The 23,587-nt window shown below is 41.2% G+C and overlaps 1 protein-coding gene across 3 annotated transcripts in view; it reads left to right on the top strand.

The window, feature by feature from the left end:
* The window catches only part of LSAMP (limbic system associated membrane protein), a 1,022,906-nt gene that overhangs the window by 413,890 nt on the left and 585,429 nt on the right, over positions 1-23,587 (top strand). Inside the window, exon 1 of one of the 3 annotated variants that reach the window (XM_075765461.1) lies at positions 18,579-18,645. The exons of the other annotated variants lie outside the window; for them this stretch is intronic. Coding sequence (XP_075621576.1) covers positions 18,594-18,645 — 52 coding nt within the window. The 5' untranslated portion in view covers positions 18,579-18,593. Of the gene's footprint in view, positions 1-18,578; positions 18,646-23,587 lie in introns of those variants that run through there. 3 annotated transcript variants of the gene reach the window in all.

The raw sequence follows: 23,587 nt of genomic DNA on the forward strand, positions 1-23,587 counted from the left end.
TGTATATTGTTTTCCTCTTACTATGAAGAGAATGACTTCTGCTTGACCCGCTTCCTACTAACCAGCCCATCCCTCAAGTCTGAATAGAGGTTTTGAGTCTACTGGCATTTTTTCAGTACTTGGAAACTCTTGTCACATTTACAGGAAGAGAATAAACATGGCATATAGACTTGAAGAGAAACTAGAGCCGGCTAAGTGGGTGTTGCTGGATTTGTTTAAAACACTGACTCGTAGCGCAGTACACTTGTGCCACTGGCACCCTGTGGCATGACAGCTCATAGCATCACATATTGGTTGTATGAGATGCCTGCAAGGTTGTGCCAGGGCAGTATTTGTAGAGGAGGTCCTCAAGGAGCGGGCAAGCAGGTGTGTGACGTTTTGACAGGATGCAGTTTGTGATTGCACTTCTCATTTGATATTAAACCAAACCATTGGAGAGGCTGTTGGTGGTTCTGTGTCATTGATGGTGTGAATAGATGTAAAATGGATGGAAAATTCACATGCAGCTGCTGTGGTGCTTCTAGGAAAATGCTCCACATGTACACCTGAAAATTTTCTCTTCTCTCTGCCAGCTTGCAACAGGAAAAAGGTGTATTTGTATACAATGGTAGATGGCATGTCTTAAATTGAAATAAAGGCATAGTGGGCTGTATTTGTGTATTCTCAACCAAGTTTACTTACTGTCATATGTTGAATTTGCAACTTATCTGGCCAACTAGGATTCTAAGAGGTGTTACTGCTATGGTGTTCTTCCTTAGTATGGCCTTGCAAGGGATGAGCCTCAAAGACCTCCTTGCAGCTGCAGGACTTACAGGGCTAGAATTCAGCCTCTGGCACTCAGTAGACTCAAATCTCCTGCATGACTTGCAGTGTTGTCACTGTAACTTCTAGATGCCTCACTGATTACTCCAGATGATTTACTGCCTTGTTGCTTTTTGTGTTCTCAACTTTCTTCTTGCCACTAAGAGTTCATTAACTGGAGTGGGCAACTGGAAGATCTAAAATATATCTGTTTCATCAGTCCCTGTTTGTGCTGTCTAGGCATTGTTCGTACAACATCAGTTTCTTGCCATCACCATTTTCTTCTGTATTATAGGATGACTGTAGCAGTGATCACTTTTTTTGTTCCCACCCAGTGATTTCAGTTCTATCGTAAGGATTTCCAGGCGCCTGCTGCAATAGTATCTGAGTTCTTGTGAATACCTTCTGAAGCCATTTTCCTTAAATTGTTCGTTCAGGGTTTGTTATAGTACTTGGAGGTGTCAGCTTGAGTGTCTTAGTCAAATGGAAGTGTGGCTAACTGTCTGCCTTTTTAACTCCTCCATCTGTGTGAGCTGGTTTATTCACCCCAGACCTGAAAGCATTTTGGTATTAAATAAAATGTTTTCCCTGCAGTAAAATGCTTTGCAGCCCTTTTGGATGAAATATGTCTTACAAATGAATGATTATAATAGTAGTAGGAAATAGAGGTGATATTATTTCTGGTTTTAGTACTTGTATGGACTTTGCCCAGGCAAACAAGGGTCATTTGGGACTGAAAGTGAAAAATTGCAAATGATGGTTGGGCCATACTGTTTTTCTCTGATACAGGTGTAAAACTTAGCTGCCTACTTCAAGTTGAAAAGTCAATGTTGAAATCATCCCACTCTTACATGAAGTTCCACTGGATTTATGCTGGTGAGAGCAGATTTTGGCCCCTTAGATGAAGCCCAAGACAATTACATCTCCATTAAGAAATTAATTCAGAATTAATGCAGTTATTGTGCAGCAATTAAATCCCAAATTGCTGTTAGAAAAACTGAATTATTGAGGTTTGCCATTTAAGCTGTAGCTTGTGCGGACATAATGAACTGGCCTTTTATATTACACGATAAACCTCATGTTCTTAATAATCACTTGGAATTGACTTCATGTAAATAACTAGTACAGCTGCTGCAATCATCTCCTGAGATGGTGCTGCTATCTTGCCAGGATTTTTCTGGTTGCTGCATTCTGTGGAGTTACTACAAAACCAACCTGCATGGTCTCCTAGCAGCTCGATTAATACCTTGCATAACTTCTAAAGAGCTCTTTATAGGTATAACAGGTTGCATATTGTAGGTTAAAAATGTACCAATTGAAATTGAATGTTGCCGTTATTATTGTTGATGGAGTTTTTCCAACTCTGCAAGAAGAGATGTATAAATTACATGGTGGTTAAAGCTCAATAAATATGGTTTAGCAGTAGAGCAGTTTGTATTTAATCTTCCGTACAAGGGCTGGTCCAGTAATCCAGTGAGTGATAGTGCAAAGGTGTGTTGATGTGTGTAGCACTATGCATACATTTCTCAAGGTGGCTAAGGGACTTAGTGCCCTGTGGCTTTTGGCCATCTAATTCCCTTAGCTACTTTTAACAATCAGGTCATCTTAGAAATAAGTCCTGTTTTTCCATGCATTTCTCTCTGGTTTAATCTGAGGCTGGTTGGTTAGTTTTCCAGGAAGGGTACTAATTTCTGTTACTGGTTCCCAAGCAATAAGGCACAGAGATGGCATATTACTTGAATATACAGGTGGAAGGATGTAAGATCTTCTCCCTTCCTGCCCTATGATGTTGTTTTTACCTCTCTGCTTGGATTAGAGACTTTAAGATCTGAATGTCAGACAGTAAAATCAGTGGGAGCAGCTGGAAGTTCAGCTCTTTTCAATTGCAAGCCATTAAATTAGGAGCTTCAATATGAACTTGAAAATCTCTTCAACACTCCTATTTTTTAAAAAAATTTCAGCCTTGTGACTCGTATTCAGATGTATGAAAATGAACATAATGGCTCTCCTATGTGAGAAAGAAATTACATTTTGTAGAACATCTTTTCCTTTCTGTAGCAGGTAGTAGCAGTGCACATGCAAGGAAAAACCAGCATCACCTCTTCCTAAGTGTTTTCTTCTTTGTTTTGCGTTCACCAACAGTAATGCCACCAGATGTAGTCTGTACCTACCTTATGTCACGGTGGTTTTGCTGAACAGGATTACTCATTAATTTTCTGTGTCCTGTTCTGTTTTCTGAGTCTCGACTCTGGTGAGGGTAGCTGATTCTTGGCATAGCTCCAAAGGGTTAAACATGAAAAATCTACTCTCCCCTTCAAATCTCTCTGCTACCAATGGTTTCTACTCAATCAAATGGCTTCCCGTGCTCAAGCGCTTTCTGGAGTTTCACAGGTGCAGCTGTCTGGGTATGTATTTGTCTACAGCATGACTATAATTATTACTTCCTTTCCAGATCAACTAACTGCATTTGTAGCCCCTTTGTCCACCTCCTTCTCAATCACCTTCTGCCTCTCCCTTCTCTTACTGGGGGTGAAAATTCCCTGAGATGCTGTTCAGCCAGAATTTACAGAACAAGAAACAAATTGTTTCTGGAGAGTGCTATTTACCTTTTTTATTTTCTGCTTTGTTAGTAACGCAGAAGTTTCATTAGCAGGGAACAAAATGAATTCCAGGGACAGCGAGTAATATGCACACAAATTATATAAAAAACCCGCACTAACAACGTTCAAATACGAACATAACCAAACCCTGGAAAGAACACAACGAAAGTATCTACTAATAAGGGAGCAAACTACCTGCTGGATAATAGTGCAAGATGGAATTGGCCTGTTATAAACCTTGGGAACTAGTGGTGCTGTAGCCAAAACCACAGGGTCACTGTGCCTACCCCATGTTATGCTGTTAATCCTTCAGAGACCTGAGTCCAACTGGAAAGCATGTCAAAAAGGTCATTACCTTTATTTGTTTCAGGGTATTGGTAGCCATGTGTTCTGGCAGTTACTATGTGAACATCTGTGCAGTGGGTACCTCAGCTCCAACGTGTGTTGGATGGAGGTGCTGTATGTCAGCTGCTTTGTCAGAAACAGGGTGAGCACCAAACTGGGTTAGCGGGGTGCGCTACAGGGCAGAAGAGCATGGCATTGGCAGAGTTTGGTCAGATGGAGGTTCTAGAAATAAAATATCAGGCGATACTATGGTTGTAATTTAGTTGCCTTACCAAAGCATTTATGAGCTTTCTTGCAATAAACTTACCTATTTCTGTTCTTCCTTTCTTACCCCACGTTCAAAACTCAGTGTTCGCAGCTGCAGGGCAGGTATTGAGTTCCTATGCCCTGAGGTAGGTGATACAACTGCTCTGCCTGCTGCACGGTGTATGAGGGGAAAAGTATATGAGTGCTTTATCTGAAACAGAGCACCTTGGGAACCAGCTGGCTCCTTTTATACACAAAGGATAATATCCACCAGTCTGTTGCTGGGGAAAACCCTCCTCTTTGCAAGAGGTTCTAGCAGAAAGGCTTTCAATCTGTACTTAGGATGAAAAAAAAAAAAAAAAAAAAAAGGAAAAACAACCACCTTCAAGCCTGAGGGAATGGAGCTTGTTAGAACAGATAACTAGGATACTTTTATGAAGTGGATCAAGCCCCCTCACCTCAGGGGAGGAAGTGTGGGGTGTTGATAAGATTGTGCCACACAGACGATATTTGGTAATTAGCACTATCTCTAATGTAATCACTCACTAAGAGGTTTAGCTGGGATGTGACTTACCCAGGAGAGGCACTAGAGGAAAGGGGAAGAAAGGACAGGTGAGAAGAGCAAGATGTAAGTTAGTCTTTGCCCTTCTTTAATACTATCTGTGGATCTCAAAGAGTCTACCCCACTTTTGACAACAAGTGTGTAGTAGCTCTGTGACATACATTGTATTATCCTCTTTTTGCATAGGAAGGAGTAAGGTACAGTAATGTTGATGACTATGGCTAGGCTGCCTGATGTGTAAGAAACTATGCTGGGAATAGAACATGGACACTGAGAACAAGCACTCTCCTTAGTGTTTGGTGGTGCTGAGATACATCCAAACCTGGAAGGTTTATGAATGAGACAGCTTGTGTTTATGCTTCAGAACAAGTCTTGCCTTATAAGAAGATGGTTGTTCTGGTTTTACTGGAAGAAGCATATCAATCTCATTAGAAACAATAGAGTGCTAGTTAGTCTTTTCTCCTACAGAGTCCCTCTTGCATGTGGCCATATGCCAGTCAAGAAGATTCACTGGGATAGCTTAGCAATTTTCTGATTGACCTTGCTGGTTGTCTCCAAATAAACAGCCCCTATGAGATTCAACGCTGCCATCACTGTGGGTTTTGTTGCAGAGGTGCCACATGTAATAATCACCAGTGATAACACCCTGATTAATTTGGTCTCCAAACTTGCAGACACTTTTAAAATCTGACTTTGTGAGAAAGTCTCTGACACTGAATTTGAAGGAGAAGTCAGTAGACTCTTCAGGCACTTGAAAGTTTTCCCCATTTGTAGATTTTATCTCATGCCACAAATTCCCACTGAGGTGGTGTTATTTTATTTTTCTACCTTTGAAACTGAAATCTATTCTTCAGCCTATCCTGATGCTTAGCTGCTTGTAATATTCTTTCATCCAATACCTCAGCAGTCTTTCTGTGCACACATTTAGGCTCCTCTATTTACACTTGATTCCTGCAGAGGCAGTTGGGGTACTTGGCTTCTCTTCTCCCTCTTTCTGTAGTCCAGTTCCCTAAGGCATCACCTTCCTCTCTAGACAAATAAATGCCTTGAGGCAAGCAGACGTCACTGTTGTAGTCTCGTTTGCATGGGAAGTTGTCAGGCCTGATCTGGCCTGCCTTTCCGTCAGGATTATAAAGGTGACGGATAGTCAATTTCAGGGATTCATGATCCATTTTAGCACAGCGCTTCACCTTGCAGCTAAGTAATACGGCTGTGATAAAATCAGCCATAATCACTGCATCTTACTCAGCACTGCCTTGGCTGTAAATATTGCCTTCATATATTAAAAGAAAGAAAGAAAAAAACCTCAAATGGAAGGAGAGAAAAAAAGATCTAAAAAGGTCTGTTGATCATGACTGACCAGAGTGGTATTTCCCTATACTGTAGGCTTTCTGAAAGAGAGAAGCAGAGCTTGGAGCTGGTGGGCTTCTTGCAGTTCAAAGGAGACAAGTGTAGGATGCACACCTTAAGCATTCTCTATTACTGTGGGATTGTTCACTAGCAAAGCTAGGCCTGGGATGTACACTGCTTGAGAAGCTAATGAGCTTTGGGGATGCCTCCATCTTTCTTACAAGTGTTTCAAATCCTGAACAATTTTCAAAACAATTTCCTTGCTTTCTTTTAAGTTCAGTCTTTGATTTCCTGAAGGAAGCATCATGACTGTCTTTTCTCTTTCCCAGAACAGTTTAGGACTGAAATGGAAGCCGTTTTGGCTTCTGAAAAAAAAATATTTTTCCTTCTTTGATTCATGATTACCCTCTGCAGCTGTTTGTTCACTGTTGTCCCAGCATCAGTGATCTTTGGACCAAGATCTATCTATCATGGTTCATTTAAACCATATAACCATCCTGTGCCTCAGGGAGTCACTACTAGATATTAAATCCAGATCTTTCATCTTCTGGACTATGTTCCAAATTACTGCTGTAGTTTTTTTCAGCAACTATAAAAATACCACATGTTGGAAGTGTTTAAATAGGTGACGTATGAAAGCTCACCCTGCTGTTATGCTGTCCTGGTTATTGTAGCAAAAAGCCATCATCATCAGAACATATGTGAAGTATTTCTAGCATTGTAGAAGACACAATAATGTCTCTGTCCAGTCAGTTGAGGTTTCCTGCCCCCTAGTTTACTCTGTGGTAAGATCTAATGCTGGAAGAAGCATGATGAAACACTGGCTTCCAGGGCTTTGTGCATGTCCCTAATGGGAAACCAAAAACCAGAAGGGCTTTCAGGAGCTGCCCCCAAAAGAGGGAATGATAGAAGCTCAGCTGCAGGTATAAAAATGGTTACAGCGTAGTGATTTGTGTAGAGTAGAAGTGAGTGATGCTGTTAGACTCTGGTTCTCCGTAAAACTGAGGAGCAGTTTCATAGGTGGGTAAAAGTGGGTGCTGTCCTTCTCTGGTTTTGCTATACCTTCTCCTATCTAAGTGTGTATGTCTACCGTGTTCTACTCTGTTTCTTTTTTCCCTGTTAATTCATGATTAGTCATTGTTTTGCTCATTTCATTTTAGGAAATAGGAAATGGGGAGAAGGTCAAGAAAAAGGGGAACATTGTCCTAACTTTAATTTGGAAAGGGCAAAAGGTGCAACATCACAGACAAGTAAGCTTGAGTTTACATTATCTGAGGGAATAGCCTGTACACTGAACTCCAGGGTTGCCTTTTTGCCTATCTCCTAACAAAGTGTGTTATACGGTGATCTTTTGGATTTGGTTAGTTAGTCTCCTGCATGGAACTGCCTCTGTGCTGAACTTCGGCTGAACTGCATTGATCATCAGTGTTCATTCTATCTGCTCTGGAAATTAGAAGAGAGAGAAGAGGAGAAGTCTAGCTTGAAGTAAGGTTGTCTTCAATAAGAATTTAATTTAGATATTGCACAGTTACACTGTATTGGTGAAATCACAGACCATTATGAAAAAGAAAAAAATTACTCAGGTTTCCTGTTCTTTAACCTCTGGATAAACCCAAACTGCCCGTTCAATAGCTGTGTTTCCACTCATCCTTTTTTCTAAGGGCAGAATAGGCCAGTACATCTACTGAAGGTTCTATTGGATTCCTGTATCCACTATGAAGTGTCTGCCCAGACAGTAAGCATAAAATAGATTTCATATGGGATCTCATTCTGTCTGCTGGGCTGGATCCCCTGCATTGCTCCTTCTTGTTTGTGCTGTCAGGAAACTAGCTTCAGCAGCTGGCTGAGGAGTTTTCTTCCTTAGGGGAACCTTCAAGTAGCATAAAGTCAAAAACCTACTTCCACAGGGGGAGAGGAGGAGACAGAAGTGAACGTGTGCTCCTTGAAATGAGACCTCTGTATCACCATGCGCTGATACATCAAGGAGACTGTGTGAAAGCTTCAAGCTCTGAAGTAAGGTGGGGCAATGCATAACTCCCAGGGGAAATGCCATGTGAAAGGAAAAGGTGCTTCAAGCCCATGTTGCTGTAACAATGGTTGTTTATTCAGGACTGGGTATTACGTTGCTTAAAACATCAACACCTTAGTGACATCTCTTCCTGAGCAGTGGTGCTCCAAGGACCATGTGAGGAAATAGGTGGTCTGAAGATTAATTATAGGATGTAGATCTCATTATCTTGACTTCCTGGATATTTTCTTCTTTTTTATCTTTTTTTTTTTTTTTTTTTAATTTCTAGTTTAATACTTTTCACTTATTTTGGAGTTTAGTTGAGCAAGTGAAATGAGTCTGGCTAAGCCTTAGTCCACACGGCCAGTAACCATTTCCACATTTCTCAAAACGCTTTGGCTCCTACTGCCGATTTAACACCATCACTTAGTGTCCAAGCACAATGGCCAGGAATTGAACAGAGTAAGACACGTAGCTGCACTGACTCTACCAGAAACAGTTCCTTCAAATAAGAGATGAAGCAGGGTTTTGGGGGTAACGTCTGGGACCAAGTCTATACCATGACTATTCACTCTGTGTCTTTCAGGAGGAATTCAGTCCTCAAGGCAATTGAATGGAGGCAAAATCCTGCCTACACTGCAATCACTTTTCAAAATTTAGAAAGCCTTCACAGTTATAGAAGCAACAATTTCTTTCCTTCCTCTCTCACAATGTTTCCTTTTCTCCAGGAAAGACTAAAAATAAATGAATGAGCAAATTAAATGCATGTTTACAGATGCCACAGGATTAAAATGTTTGAATCTCTTTTATCTTCTGACAAGCTTTAGCTACTACTTTCCTTTCCTGCTGGCTACAAATATCCCCTTACCAGTTAACCTGTTTTTCCTATCCATCTCTGGTTGTCCATTCCCCTTTCTAAAAATCTCAACCTTTTTCCCTAGGAGTGTTACGGGGATAGAGAAAGCATGCATATTGCAGCAGCTTTAGGTAGAAACTACTTCAAATGAGTAAAACACTTTGACTTTCCTGCAATCTGAAATCAAAATTTCTAGCTGAAGGGATGAATCCCTGCGTGACTGGTTCTGTCTCGGGAAACACTGGCACAGGCAATAGCACCACATTCCGGTGCTGCCGGACTGGAATAAAGACCCTGGGGCCAGAGAGAGAGTGTTGATTTCAGTGTAGCGGACAGCGTGTCTCCATTGTTTTCACTGGGATGGTGCCTAGCATATAAAAACCTAGATGAACATAGGCAAAGTTCTTTCTTCTTGCCATCCTAACAGAGGAGTAGTGATGGGTCGCGTTGCAAACTATTTGGGCTCAGATGGCTTTGTTAAAGTAGATGCTATGATTTGATTCATTAAATGTCATCTTTTGGTTCACCTTCTCCTCTTGAGAGACTTCCCTCCTTAGGGGACTACTGAAAAGAAGCTTAGTTAACACACCTTTTGCTTGGACCTCTTTTATCTTCCCTTCCCCCTTCTTTGATATCCAGATCAAACTCCTCCTAGGGAACTCCTTCCATCTCAAGGATGTTTCTGTATGTGTTGCTGCTCATTCACCACCTGACCCCCACAGCAAGTGGGAATAAGGATGTTGCTGCTTTTAGTTTAGTAACGCCATTATCTTTATCATCCAGAGGCCTTCCGGATCAAATACATGCCTGAGAAAGAATTGCTGTCTTGGCAAAGGGATCGGTGATACAGGGCCAGATACAGAATATGAATTTAGTTTTCAGTCATTAGCTCAAATCCACTGCAGGTTAGTTATGACAGTAGAAGTCTTTTTTCTCTGATGGCCACTTGGTGCTTCATGCATGTTGAATGGATGATCCCCTTCCTTCTCCTTCTGGTAGATTAATGCTAGCGCATTGCGGCATGTGTGATGGGTTTCAGCAGCAGCAGTGTGAGCTTTCTGAAAAAGACTTGAGAGTTTCAATGAACTGATTTCTTAGGGCTAGAACTGCTGTGTGCAGTGGGTTGGGAAAATACACACGGAGTGTACCACGCTGTACTACTGATCACAGTAAGACAGAAACATGGCATTGTTAATGGCTCTGCTACTGTCAGAGATGTCTATGTAATAACCTTCAAAAGTCTGGCACTCCTGGAGATTTAGCTAGTAACAGAGAGAAGAGCAATCCAGTTACTAGCTCCTCAAATAGCAGTAGTAGAGATACTCTGTGCAGGTAGCAGCATTTGGCAGCCATGTCTTCCCTCAGTAGCAAGTTTCCTCATACATTGACCAGTTCATGTATTTCCATTCTGTTTGCTTGCAATTGTTTGCTTGTGGGTCTGCACTCCCTATGTGTCTTGTGCCAACAGTATGAACACATGTGGCACCAAGATAGAGTGAGCGCGTAGCCCTTCAAAGGCAGGCTGCCCACAAAGCTTTCTGTCATGGAAGGAGTTTGTGGGTGTTGTGCTGTCATGGTGGTTGTGCCAGAGCTTCTGGGATACAACTTCTGCTAATGATGCCAGAGATCTTTCCTAGGCAGTACCTGTAAACTGGATGTGCCTTGCCCTTTCTTGCTTATGTTTCAAGTATGTCGACTTTTTTGATTCCTGCTGCCTCAACTATGTGCTTAAAATGCAGTGACCTAGTGGAAATCACTGGCACGACACGGGTGTCCTAAAGGAGGAAGTCTTTTTTTGCCTTCATTTGAGAAAACATGTACATGCCTCTGTCTAGCCTCAGAAATTCCTGGGAAGTGTTTTGCTAGCAGTCGAGCAAGCTCCTATAACAAGGCTTCTCAGGGGATCTTGTAGCCATTTTTTATTATTAGGTGAGCATTAACAATGCAAAGCTCTGCAAATCACATGGAAAGGACGCAGTGTACAATTACAGATGCAGAAATGTACAGCAGAACTGTGACTGCTGAAGTCTGAACATATGACTACAAAGATCTAAGCTGTACTGTTCTTCCAGAGTTGTTACTTAGCTGCGTTCCCACCAATCTTCAATTTTCCCTTGCACAAAAAATAAAGCCGCAACCGAGGAAGCTTCCTTCACTATGGGAATGCAGTTAATCACCTGTGCAGCCGTGGTTCATGCAGTCTATGGCTGTATCTCTTAATGGTGACCTAAGGCCAGATGTACTAGAGGAAGGTAAGCCATGAAATAGGAGCCAAAGGTAGGGATAGAGGTATATCATACAAGTTTGTTAGGTTTCCTACACTGACTATGGTCAGAACACTCCAGTAAGTAAAAATTTCTGGGTGAAAAGGTGGCTGTTCTGTGAATGACATTACAGATTTGCAAGGCAGGATTTTCCTCTTGAGTGCTAAAACTAGTGCTCCAATTTAGGTGTCTGGCATGAAATATGACGTCTGTTTAAGTGGGTATACTTTGGCTTTTCATCTAGTGTGGAAAAGAAAAATGCATTGGAGACTACTGAGTTTGTGGTGTTTTGTTGGTGTTTTAGTTACAGTCTGAACAGACACATTCAGAATGTCAAAGACTACTTAATCCTGTTTTTTTAGAGAGGTTGATTACCTGAGCAGCTGTCAATCATGTAGTCCACTCAGCTGGAGGGGACAGGAAAGGTTTTGGGGTTTTGAGGATTTTCTGTTTGTTTCCCCAGAAAACTGTTCTTCCGATGGCTTCTCATTCAGTTCAGTTCAGTTCACTTCAGTGGGGTTTAAAACAAACCTAGCTCAGTGTTCCTGCAGATCCCTCCTCCTCACCTATTTAAAAGCAGATCCTTGGGTCATCTACAGACTCAGAGTTACAACAACTTAATGTATCTGTGAACGTGCCCCCAGGTCTACCAGGGTGCAGTAGCTTTCTGAATTTTCCACTCATCAGAGGGTGTCTAGGGTAAAAAGAATATAAATTTCAAATGTTGAATGAAAGCAGGAAAAGAATTCCTTAGGGCTTATTTTACACAGGGAAATGAACTGGTAGAACTATAGAGGAATAATTATACCACTCTGGCATAGCCATAAATGAGATAGAGTAATTGTATCAGAGGCATCTTACTTTTATTCTCAAATACAGTGCTCACATAGGGAGTTATTCTGCTAGTGCTACAGCAGATGATTAATATTAACATTATTGTTGTTGTTTAACCAGCATTTAGTTTAACCCTTTTTTTCTGCAGATTTCAAAGTACTTGAGAATTAAATCTGTGTCATCGTTCCTGTTTCAAGTACCACTGTTGTCCTTCAGGCCAGTTTATACGAACTCTTAGAAAAATCTTTAGACATTTTCTATTCATCATAAAAATGAAACGAAAAAAATGGGCACATACCCAGGTATTTTTCCTTTGCAGATCACCTTAAATATACATAGCTAAGAGCCAAAAAAAAGATAGGTTTTATTCCCAGCTCTGCTACTGACTCTCCGTATGTGACCTTGGCCAAGTTATTTCACTTTTACAAATGAGAATAATAGTGCTGACCTTGCAGAGATATTATGAGGCTTTATTTCTAAAGCTTGCAAAGCCTTTTGAGATCTTAAAGTGGAAGGAGATAGCAAAGTTTAAAGTACAACTATTATTAAACACATTTATCATATGGGTTGGATACAAATGTTTCAGCCATCTGATCTCGGTCTTTTTCATTTTTAAACTTCAAAGCCTAATTGAGATTTAGATTCTGTAAGTTTCACTGATTGCTGCATTTTCAGTGTATGGATGATACTGTACGTTCTTCTTTCCCTTCCCGCAACCCTGTAAAACGAATCTGTGGCCAGCCTCTATCCATTCCACTTTCCTCATGGCCCTTCACCACTGGATGGAAGCTGATGTGGCAAAGCTGGCAAGATCAAGCATTGTTAGGTCACTGATCTTTGCACTTAAGATTTTAATTAGACTTACCTTCTTGAGCCCTCAATGGCCTAATGATTGCTGGGGCTCTTGAATCTTCTTGAGAGACTGGGTTGCAGTCTTTGCAGGGTAATGTTTATGATACCTTATGTTTGCTGCTAAAGAAAAATCATCCCTTTTCTTGTAGTTTCTGAATACCATGAAGTGATTCTATAATGGCACCTCATTAGCATCAGTAGCTTTTGCCTGTTGGTTTCCCTTTTAATGGCCTCTGTGGTTGGATGTCTTCCCAGCACTCTCCAAAGCAAATAACCATATAGTGGGATTTTCTCCTAGCAGAACTTTCAGTTTCAAGTGTCCAGCATATCTTATGCATGAGGAGATGATGAAAAAAAACAAACAAACCTATACATCTTTTACTTGAGGCAATGTATTTTACATGTCTCCTAAGCAAAGTAATGCGTAAGTGGACAGTACCTGGTAACCCTGAAACACAGCCTCCCTGCATAGAGCCATCAGTGATTTCTACAAAGCAAATGGAATATAACTCAGAAGGTGAGCATTTGACAGAAAGTATGTTCACTATGCTGGGATCCACACTCCCACTGGAAAACTTGGATCTGTACATAGAGAAAAAGTGGAAAACCAATGCTATAGAAAATCCCAGCATTGTGTTTCCCTAGCTGGTGGTGGTGCCAGTCTGAAATAAGGGAGCTTTGTCTGAATGAGGTGCTAAGTCAAATTCTGTGCACCTTTCTGAATGTGGTCTTTGCAACACCTCAGAGATGATGCGTTAACTGCAGTGCCTTGGTCTTGATGTATGGTAGGTGATAGCACTGTTTCTCTCTAACTGTTTTTCTTTGCAGTTTCAGTTAGATGTGGATCAGCTCTATTGTATGGTGGCTTCCAGTTTCTGCACCCCCACAACAAATACTTCAGTAGGTATCTCTAGTTGGTGGATGTCACCACTCCCCTCCTCATGTTCCCTTTGTGCCAACCAAATTGCCTGGTGGACACAATTCTCTTCCTTTGCTTATTCCAGTATAAAAGGTGCTCATGGACTTCTGTTTACTTGAGGCTCTCTTTATGCTGGTATATCTTCCAGCCAAAGTCCAGTACTTCTTGTACTCAAACACAAAGGTGATTATCCAAAGCTGAAGGCCTCAGATTTTGGCTGCACTGTTTGCTCTGCTGCATCATAGAAGACACTAACTTCATTTGAAAGATGAGGAAAAAGTAGGGAATGATTGTTGGCATTATGATGTTGAATAAGGTTTATAATAGCAATAATCCTCCATGAAAACAGTTGTTATCATAGTTAATGTCTGCTTTGTCAGTGTGTTAACCTTCCTTGGCTTTGCCTTGGGCCATTAAATGACCAACCATTCGTTAAACACCCGGGAGCGACCAATTTCAGGGGGAATATTACGGAGTTCACTTGCCAAGTGAAGCACTTGAAATAGCATGCATGTGTACCTGCACCAGCTCTCACACACATGAACTTAGCCATAGACACGGTTCTCTGTTCTCACGTGTGTCCTCATTTATGCTCTGATACGCGCTGATTCATGTCCTCCCATGTTAGGCCCCAACCCAGGTAATACAGATGGGCTGCTGAGAGGAGGAGGGAAGAAGTGTGTCCATGAATTGGTCTGACAAATTGAGAGAGGCATATCCCCAGTTTTTTTCAACTTTCTGTAGTTTCTGGGTTTTGTGCATTTCAATTTCCTTTGTTATTTTTTCCTAAAGCAGTTGTGGTTTTACCTAGCTTTCAACAGAACAGTCATTCAGATGCAGTCTGAATGATCCCCACTGAACTACGTTGATATTGTCACTCCTACTTTGACTTGCTCTTTCCCCCAGAGATTCACTCTTTTCTGATTTTTTTTGTTTACCATGAGATGCTAACTTTCCTTGGTATCTTTCATGACAACTGAACGTTGTCATAGTCTTCTAGTCTTCTACTTTTGAGCTTGACGATTACTTTTACCACCTCTTCTATTGTTTTCCACTGTTCCTTTGCTTTTCTGAAGCAGCTGAAGTTAAGTCAGTCACTTCCCAAAATGAACAAATGAACTATGTTAGGGACCTAAATGCTTTTTCCCCAATAAAGTGTTTGTGCTGTCATGTAGCACTGGGAGCTGTAGCCACCCCCACCCCCCCCCCCATATACTCCTGTAGGCCAGGCACCCCTGGACTCGTTTTCTCCAGGCTGAGTTTTCCACTACATACCAGAAGAGTTGTTGTTCATGCACTGTGGGGAACGCAGATCCCACCATCTGCCCCTTTGCCTCTTTCTTTGTGCCTGTAAAATGTTATGTAAAAATATTGAACTTTATACCCTTTATTGCTGTATGTTGAGAGTGTAAATCTGTTTTCTCTCATATCAATTTCTGAGAGATTTACTGGTTTGTATACAAACGACCTGTGTGTATTCTCCTGCTGATAACCTCTGCTTGCATTTTAGTCTTTAAAAGTTCCTCAGGGCAGGGATCACATCTTTCTGAGTATCTGGAAAGCAGCTAGAACATAGCAGTGCCTCACGCAAAGAGGAACGAGGGGGAAAAAAAATAAAAGTTCTGCCTTATCATTAGGATTGCAAAGGTTACAATGAAAGCTCCTGGTGTTGAATATTGAAATCTATTTGAAAATATAATGCTAGACAGCACACTGTGGCAGGAGCAGCAAGAGGGCACACCGGAGTCCCTGGCACCCCTTTGCTTGAAAAGGAAACGGTACCTTGTGCTTCAGATATGCAAATGCAGGTGCTCTTTATACTTCCTCAGCACTTCAGAAATTAAAATGGAGAAAAAGATTCTCCTTCAGTGCCAGCCACTCTTAATTGCACCTCTCTGTCTCAGTATGAATTTTGTTTCTTTTTAAGGGCTCCCCCGCTTTCCTCCCTGTCTTTCTGGAACGGTAAAGTGCTCTCACTTGCTGCTTGGACACTCCCAAGTGCTGCTCGCTGCAGGTGTCAGTCTGACAGTTTATGAGAGCACTTCATAATCCCATAAAGAGACGGAGAGGAGAGCACTTCGTGATGCACAGCCAGAGATGCTGCTTAGCTTCATGTGCTCTTCACATGCAAATTAGGAAGGCTGCTTTCACTACACAGGCCCTTCAAGACACACAGAAGTGCAAACATTTTCAGACAGAGTCTGTATCTGGTAAGCAAACATCTTTAACTTTCCACAAGTGCATCTCCCTTGTCCTCCTATCAAATAAAAAAGCAAGGAAACTAAGTAACTAAATAAATAGTTATTAGGAATAGTTATATTGACAAAACTAAATAAACAAATAAACTAAATAGCTAAATAACAACATTTCCATCTTGTCCTTCTGTGAGATTCCAACCATAGCAGGAAGGATCCGGAAAGAAGCACATACACAAGCAGAAGTTCAGACCATCAAAAAGTTGGGCATCCAAGGAACCAAGATATAATGAGCTTTGAGATCATGTGGTTTTAAAACACAATAAGCCTAAGGCTTATCTGTTTGATTCCTAAGCCGTTAGGATGCACTTGGTTCACCTTGGTTTAGCTTTTTAAAAATGGGAAATATTATTTCTTTTTCCTCTTCTTTAAAAAACCAGCCAAAGACAGAAAGAAAGGAAAAAGAACCCCAAAACCAACAACCCAGGTGTGTGGTTCTCAGCTTTAGAAACTAGTGATTTAGAAGAAAAAAATCATGGCTTATAAGAAGACTTGTGCAGAGACTGGCACCATGACTGCCTTTGGGATACTTCATTAAAGCACAAACAGCGAGGGGATGAAACGTTCAATTTGCAATTCCTTCTTGCCTCTTTGGTACATTTAATTTACTTTTAACATAATTATTCATTACTTAATACAGCCAAACATTATTTACCTAAATATCTGTGGTATAAAATGTGTTTATCCAAAATGAGGTCATATTCCTCGGTTGTTTCTGACCTATCAGACAGTACTCTGTTCTGCAGAACCTCCTACTAGTATGCCTTATGTGACCTCCCATTCCTGTCAGATAAATAAAGGAAGGTGAGCATGTTTTTAAACACTATCCTGCCTATCTCTGGATTTATAAAACACTGCTGCTAGAATTTCGTGCAATGTAACGAGCTACTTGCTCACTAGCCACTCAGCTTTCTGTCACCCAAGCATGGAAGGTATTTGCCACAAGCAAAAAGAGACAATGAGGCGGGGGAGTGGGCTAAACATACGGAAGGCTTACTTCTGACTGATGTTAAGCATAGAACAAGAGCGTGTCCTTTTGGAATCAGTGGAGTTAGACCAATGTTTTAGCAGTGAAAGATGGGAATCAGGCCCATGATGCGCTTAAGTTTCATTATGTTCGGATGTGTTGATTTCTGGTAACTAACTGGCCTTCTCTGTAAGTTCCACAGTTCTTGCATCTAATTAGCATCACATGTAAATGAAGCTATTAGACTTTTAAGGCATATAAGTGGCAAATTAGCAACTGATACTGCAGGAAGGTATCACCCAGCTTTCCCACAGCTCGTGCTGGGCAGGGTGTTAGGGATTTAAACAAAAACTGGAAAGCTAGATGGTGTTAGGGAGTATGATGACTTTTCACTTCTGTGTCACAGCTTTGAATGCAGCCCAGGTAATGAAAGCTGTTAGCTACTTCATGGTGGCGTCTCAGGAGAATATATAAACTTCATATCAGTTCTTTGTTCTTGAATCAAGGCATGTTGAATCAAACAGAAATCCTTCCACTGATTTTGTTGACTTCTGTGAGCTTTGGGTACCCTAATGGGCAGCTGTGTAAACTGCATATCCCCAGTTTGTAAACTCTCTCTAGAAGAGAGTCCTGGTAGAAGGTCCAAGCCTGAGGTCTAATCTCTGATCTAGAGACAGTCACTCAATATCAGCATTTGGACATGTCTGTAGAATAGGGTGTGGAAAACAAGTGGTGTTTCCTGCCCAGCAGATTAATAGAGAATTTCCTGGGAATGGTAATACAGCATGTTAAAGCCAAAACTCTTCCCCCTCCCCAAATCAAACCCACCACCATAATACCTTTTATTATAAATATCCATGCAAGTAGTGCTTATCTGAATGCACACAGTTAGTTTGTTGCACCAGCGTATGTATAACGTCCCTCTGTGTCCTTCCTCTCCCTGCTGATTCTTAGCACCTTTTATCCAAGGTTCTCAAAGTCACTGTGAAGCACTATGAATTAAGCTGCACAGTACCCCTGCTAGTTAGGTAAATGCCATTTCTGTTTCCACAGATGGGGGGGAAATGAGGCACAAAGAGGTTAAGTGCTTCACCTAAGGTCATGCTCTAATGCATCATTGTCCTTTTTCTTCATGGTGAGGGCTCTGTCCCCCCTGCTGGAAAAACTGCTCAGAACTGTTCTCCGACTCTAAGCATATCTGATGAATCCCATTCATACAGACAAAAAAATGGGAGCTGGAATTATACTCTTGTCCTTCAGCTACCTAAAGCAGACTTCTGAAACTTGAATTAAAGAACATCTTTATTAGCTATCTGTAGTGGTAGTAGTTAATTAATGACTTACTAATACCTCTCTGTGGGTCTATCCAGTATAGGGCAACATAATCATTGTGTATTACAACTATATAATGAAGCACAGGTTAGAACTGTCTTATGACTGCTGGTTCTGTGATACAGAAAAGGCCTTGTGGTGTCTTGAAGCTTCCTGCTCCCTGTTTCTGTATGTTTTAGGGAGCTTAGCAGCATTCATGAACACAGTAACACTTTGTTTCTGTATTGATTAAACTTTTACAGGCACTGCCATCTTTGCAAATTTGTCATTCTCCTCCTTTCTCTTAGCCCCATAGTTTTGGGAAACTGCTGTCATCACCATCTTGCTGATGAGGGCAAATGGCTGAAATGACAGAAACGTCATTCTGTTTGCAAACAAGATGAAAGAAAACCTGAAACTCAAATGCACTTTCAACATCAAGTGGAGAAAACTGTCATCAGATCAAGACTTGATGGTAAAAAATTCTTCTCCTCTTCTTATTTTATATGCAGACAGAGGCAGGAAACGATGAAGACTAGAAAAAGCAAGTTTCAGGATCCAACACCCACAATTCCCAAGGGGCCGATAGTCTTTTTTTTTTTTTCATATTTTTTCCCCTCTTTTTCACAAGAGTATCCAGGACACGTGTGAATGATCACGCTGTCTTCCACTCCCAAGTGGCTTCAAGTCTGTTCTTCAGCTCATGATCACAGATTCTGTATGAAAGCACAGAGCCTCTTAATGTGACAGCTCTAGGGGACAAGTCTGAGCTGATGAGAGAAAGTTTTGTAAAACAGGTGTCTTGTAAAGGGTTTGTTTTTAGTGGAAAGATGAGACTGTCTTCAGAAATACTTGCCGAGAGCTTTGTTTTTCCTGCCTTGTTTTCCTCCTTGTTACCTCTCTGGCCGGTCCGTGGTGACTGACTACTGAATTGTTGTCTTCTCACCTCTCTGTGTACAGTGTGCACATTGCTCCCACAATCCCTGCTTTGGAACTGTTATATATGGCAGGTTGCTATGTGAGTCCCAGCATGATGAACAAGAGCTTCATCAGCATTTGGGGCTGGGTGCAACTAATTGGAAGGAGATCACCTATTCCTCACATAAGCAGAATGAAGGAAAAGGAGGGAAAGGATGATACTCATCCTTCTGCTATGCCTGTCAGAATGTCTTGTCCTCTCTTACATGTGTGCACACATGAACATTTATTATTAATCTGCTCCTTACATTGCTACTTCTGAAATTTGGTGAATTTTCATTAGCTCCTTTCCTTTCAGGTATCCATTTGGCTACAACTGTGTCCTTCCAACGTCATCTAGAAAACACAGAGTTCTGGAGTAATGTTTAGAGGCTAGAAGAAGTAGCGCATGAGAACTTCTCTGATAGAGCTTGTTCTCAAATTTTTGCAGAGCTGGGAGGAACAGCTTTGTGCTGTTCCTGCACTGATGTCCTTACTCTTTCATGTATACCTCCCTCTGTCAAGGCCGGTTGGAGGACCTTCATCACATGGGCTTCACCACATACCCTTTTTGAATCTGCAAGTCACATACCATCAATTACTTTTTGACAAGGTCAGGTAAGAATCCTGAGAAGAGTCAAATTCCATAATTAAATGCCACCCCCCAGGTAGATGATGTGTACTGAAGGACTCTGAAAAATCCTGCAACAAGCAAAGTTTCTCTTGTTTGGTCCTCCAAGCAACAGTTTTATGGTGCCAGTGAAGCAGCTTCATCAAGAATCCCCTAGACTTCTCAAAATAGGAGACGAAGTGAAATAGATGCAAGTCTTTAACTTGCCTTTGAGAGTGTAAAGTTGACCCTTATGATTTACATAACTACTGTCTGTGATCAGATAGATGTTCGTTCTGGCTGTCGAATCCCAGATTCTTGAAATAAAAATAGTCACTTTAAAGCAGCCCGTGTTTTTCTGGCTAACTCTCTCTAATACAGATGTATGCTCATCTCCAAGTACATGTATGCATCCTTGCTTGTAGGCATCTCCCCTCTTTCTTATTCACACACAAATGTAGGCACACATCCATGCCCCTCCTACTTCTAGTTTTTGGGCTAGCAATCACTGTAAAAACACAGGAGGCCCTGCTTTTGCCTTGGTCCTCTAGACACTGGATTTTGGTTGCTGGAGAGCACAGTAATACAGGCAATAATGCTGTGACAGTGCTTGTGAAGCTAAAGCTTGTGAAATGTGCACCTGTCCTCTGAGAAGGCCTTTGTCCTAGGAGCTCAACAGTAATTGGTGTCCGCATCTTTCAGGTTAAGTGCAAGCTTAGGGCTACAGGCATAAAGCTGCTTCCTGTCTTCTAAAATTATGTTTTTGTTTTACATTCCTTAAGTACCACTTTATTAGAAATGGCTAGAGAAATGAAGAAAGTTTCTGCAAATGTATATGCACTCTGTTAGTAAGAGTTTCTGAATCAGAGTACTGAGAGCAAAGTCCTTCACAGGTGCATCCAAAGGACAATGTACTCTGTGGACTCTGTGGCCTGAAGTTAGTTATACAGCCCTCAAAGTAAATAGGCACATAATAAGTCCTCAGTGAAGTTGATGGGAAATAGATAGCTAAGTTCTTTTGAACACTCGCGTCTTAAGCAGTTGCAGTAAGGTGGGATCCTGGAGTGTGGAAAAACAGAGGAGCTGGAAGGTATGTTTGTATTATTTAGATGAGTCTTCACAAGCAGCCTTATATTAAGGGCAGGAATTATTTTCTCCAGTATACACAAGGGGAAACTTAAGACTCAATAACATTAAAAGTTTGGTTTGTTTTTTTTTTCAGTTGGTCTTTACTAAAAAAGATTATTCTCTTCCACAGGCAGGGAAACTGAGGCAGTGCTCCAGTCACTTGTGAAACTTCTGACAGAATAGGAAGCAGAATCCAAATTCACTGACTCCTACTACAATTCTAGAAACTTACCTTTCACCAGAGTGCACACAGAGATTTTGGTATAGGGACAAGGATGGGAGGAATAAAGCATGAGTTTCCTTTACACTGGTTCTTCAGGTGCCACTGACAACCTCCCTAAATATTTTAAAGTTTTCTCCTCTTACGTAGACAGCCTTAGAAATTCATCTGCTTAGGTAAATCTCTTGGACTAGAAACCTAAATTAGCAACTATGTTGGCTACTGGTGGAGGGAGATAAACAGCGAAGATTAATCAACTCAGGGAAATTCAAATCACGCGGTTCTGTGAATCTCAGAGAAGTTGTAGAGTTTGCTTTGAGGTCTGGGAAGTGGTTCCAGCCCTCTCTGTTCTTATCCGGGTAGAATGTGTTTATTGACACTAGCAAAAGATGTAAGGTAAACCAAATTACTAAGAACAGCAGATTGCTGGGGCATCCAAACAGCCACAACCCAACTGCCTACTTTGCAGACCACAGCTGCCACCAGCATCAAGAAAGGATAGGATGTGTGCAGCAGTGATTACCTTGGTGTTTGGTGCCAGGGTTGCCCCTGCCTTCCTCATCTTCTCAGGAGATGCTGCAAGCCTAACCCTAAGGGGATCTCTTCCCCTTCCTGGAGCAGGAATGGTAAGGTCCCAGCTGTCTTCCACCGGATGGCAACCTTCAGTTTCCCCTATGCTGCTGAGAATCTCGGAGCTAATTATTCTTTTCACTGGGAATGATCTGAGTTCCTGGGATACTGTGTATGCTGCGACAAAGTATTTGGCGCGGACTTCGCTAAATCATTAGCTCTCATGAGAAGCTATCACTGGGTAGGTATGTTAATACTGATGTGTTTAGCTTTCAAGTCACTATCGCCAAATAAGCCTACTCCTGAGCATTTACAGAGTCCCTTCTGGCTGAGCCTGTGTTACTACATAACTTCAGAGTTGCTTATCTTTAGTCTTTGCATAGTGGGATAAGAAACTGTGTGCTTTATTCCTTGTACATATGGTGGCCTTACCATGTCTCCAGCATCATAAACTCTTGTGTAACCTCTGCACCTTCTGCATTTAAAGTCTTACGTAGCCAGAATTTTTGTTTCTGATTGTTGCTCTTTCTTAAATTGCCAGAAAAGGATGGGACACAGATCAGGACAAAATGAACAGTGAGGAGCCCTCTCTTGGCTGTTCTAGCCTCCACTCAAGATCAGTGTGTAGAATAATGAGAGATAAACCCTGAAAGAATGTCAGTGTTGGTGGGATCGTTCCTTTCTACGGGGCTTCAAGGAGCAAATGAAAAGTAATGAGAAAAAAGTTGCATCACTGGCTCTTTTTTGCTGCTGGGTAAAGTAGGGTTGTGGATGGACCTAAAACCCCGTGTATAAGAAGCTGATCCATTGAAAACTTCAAAAACAGAATTAAAGTGATATTTCTCAAGCTTCTTGGGATGCCCAGTCATGTGTTGCTGGTAGCAGGAAGGATTGTACTACATTCAGGGAGAAATGTTGATAGCAGAAATACCACCCTAGCAATATATCCTTTCGGTGGTACATCAAGGGACTTGATGTCCCTCCTTGATGTACCACTCCTTGGCATATCAATGGTCCCGACCAAGGAGGAACCCCTCCTTGGCATATTAAAGATTCATACATGTGAAATGGCTGCAGTTTCACTTTAGATGCAGGGGGTATTTTTGCCTTTTAGATATACAACACTGATTAAAACCTTGTTTGTGCCCTTCAAGGGATAAATACCAGAAATGTACGAAAAAAATGTTGCAAGCAGCAGAGACCTTATTCTTTATTCTTTCCTTTCCTTTGTTAATGGTGCTAGTCTTTAGAATCATGCGAGGATTTAGATTTCGTTCTTTGCTCCTTTTAGAGGCATTTAGGCTGTGGATGTTCTTCTAGTGCCTCACCAAGTGCCATCACGCATGTATGGAAATCTGCAGGTTTATTGAAAACAGCTCAAGTATTGTCAACAGAAATAATTAATTCATAGCAACATTCAGAGTGGTCAGAAAACTTTAATATTTCTTCCATTAGAAAATTATTTTTTTTCTTTAAAGTCGATTTTGAAGGGTAACTGGGAATTCCCTTTTAGATGTTTTTTTAATACAACTTTGATGATTGTTCTTGTTTAGAGTGACTTTTTATCATGAGAACTTTATTGAGTGATTTAAATCTTGGGGGAAAATGAAGACTGACCTAAAGTGGATTTTTACAATATTTACTTGGGAAGAAATTTTGAAGTCTTGATTTTCTGTTTTCAATGATTATCTCATACATGTGCCTGAAGATCTAGAAAAAAAATCTTTAGATTAAGACATCTATTACCTGTTATAGCTCTGCTCATTGTATTCACTTTTCTGGCTTCTCAAGGCCATGTATAAGCTCATGACATTCAAGGTTTGCTTGTAAGTGATTTTCAGAGCAACACCTTTCCACCAGTGAACCATGACAATGACAGTGTATGATGGCATTCTGGATGTACGTTCTTCATCTCAGTGTTCCAGTGATATT

The sequence above is a fragment of the Balearica regulorum genome, chromosome 1 (assembly GCF_011004875.1).
Source record: "Balearica regulorum gibbericeps isolate bBalReg1 chromosome 1, bBalReg1.pri, whole genome shotgun sequence".
In the NCBI taxonomy this organism is placed as follows: Eukaryota; Metazoa; Chordata; class Aves; order Gruiformes; family Gruidae; genus Balearica; species Balearica regulorum.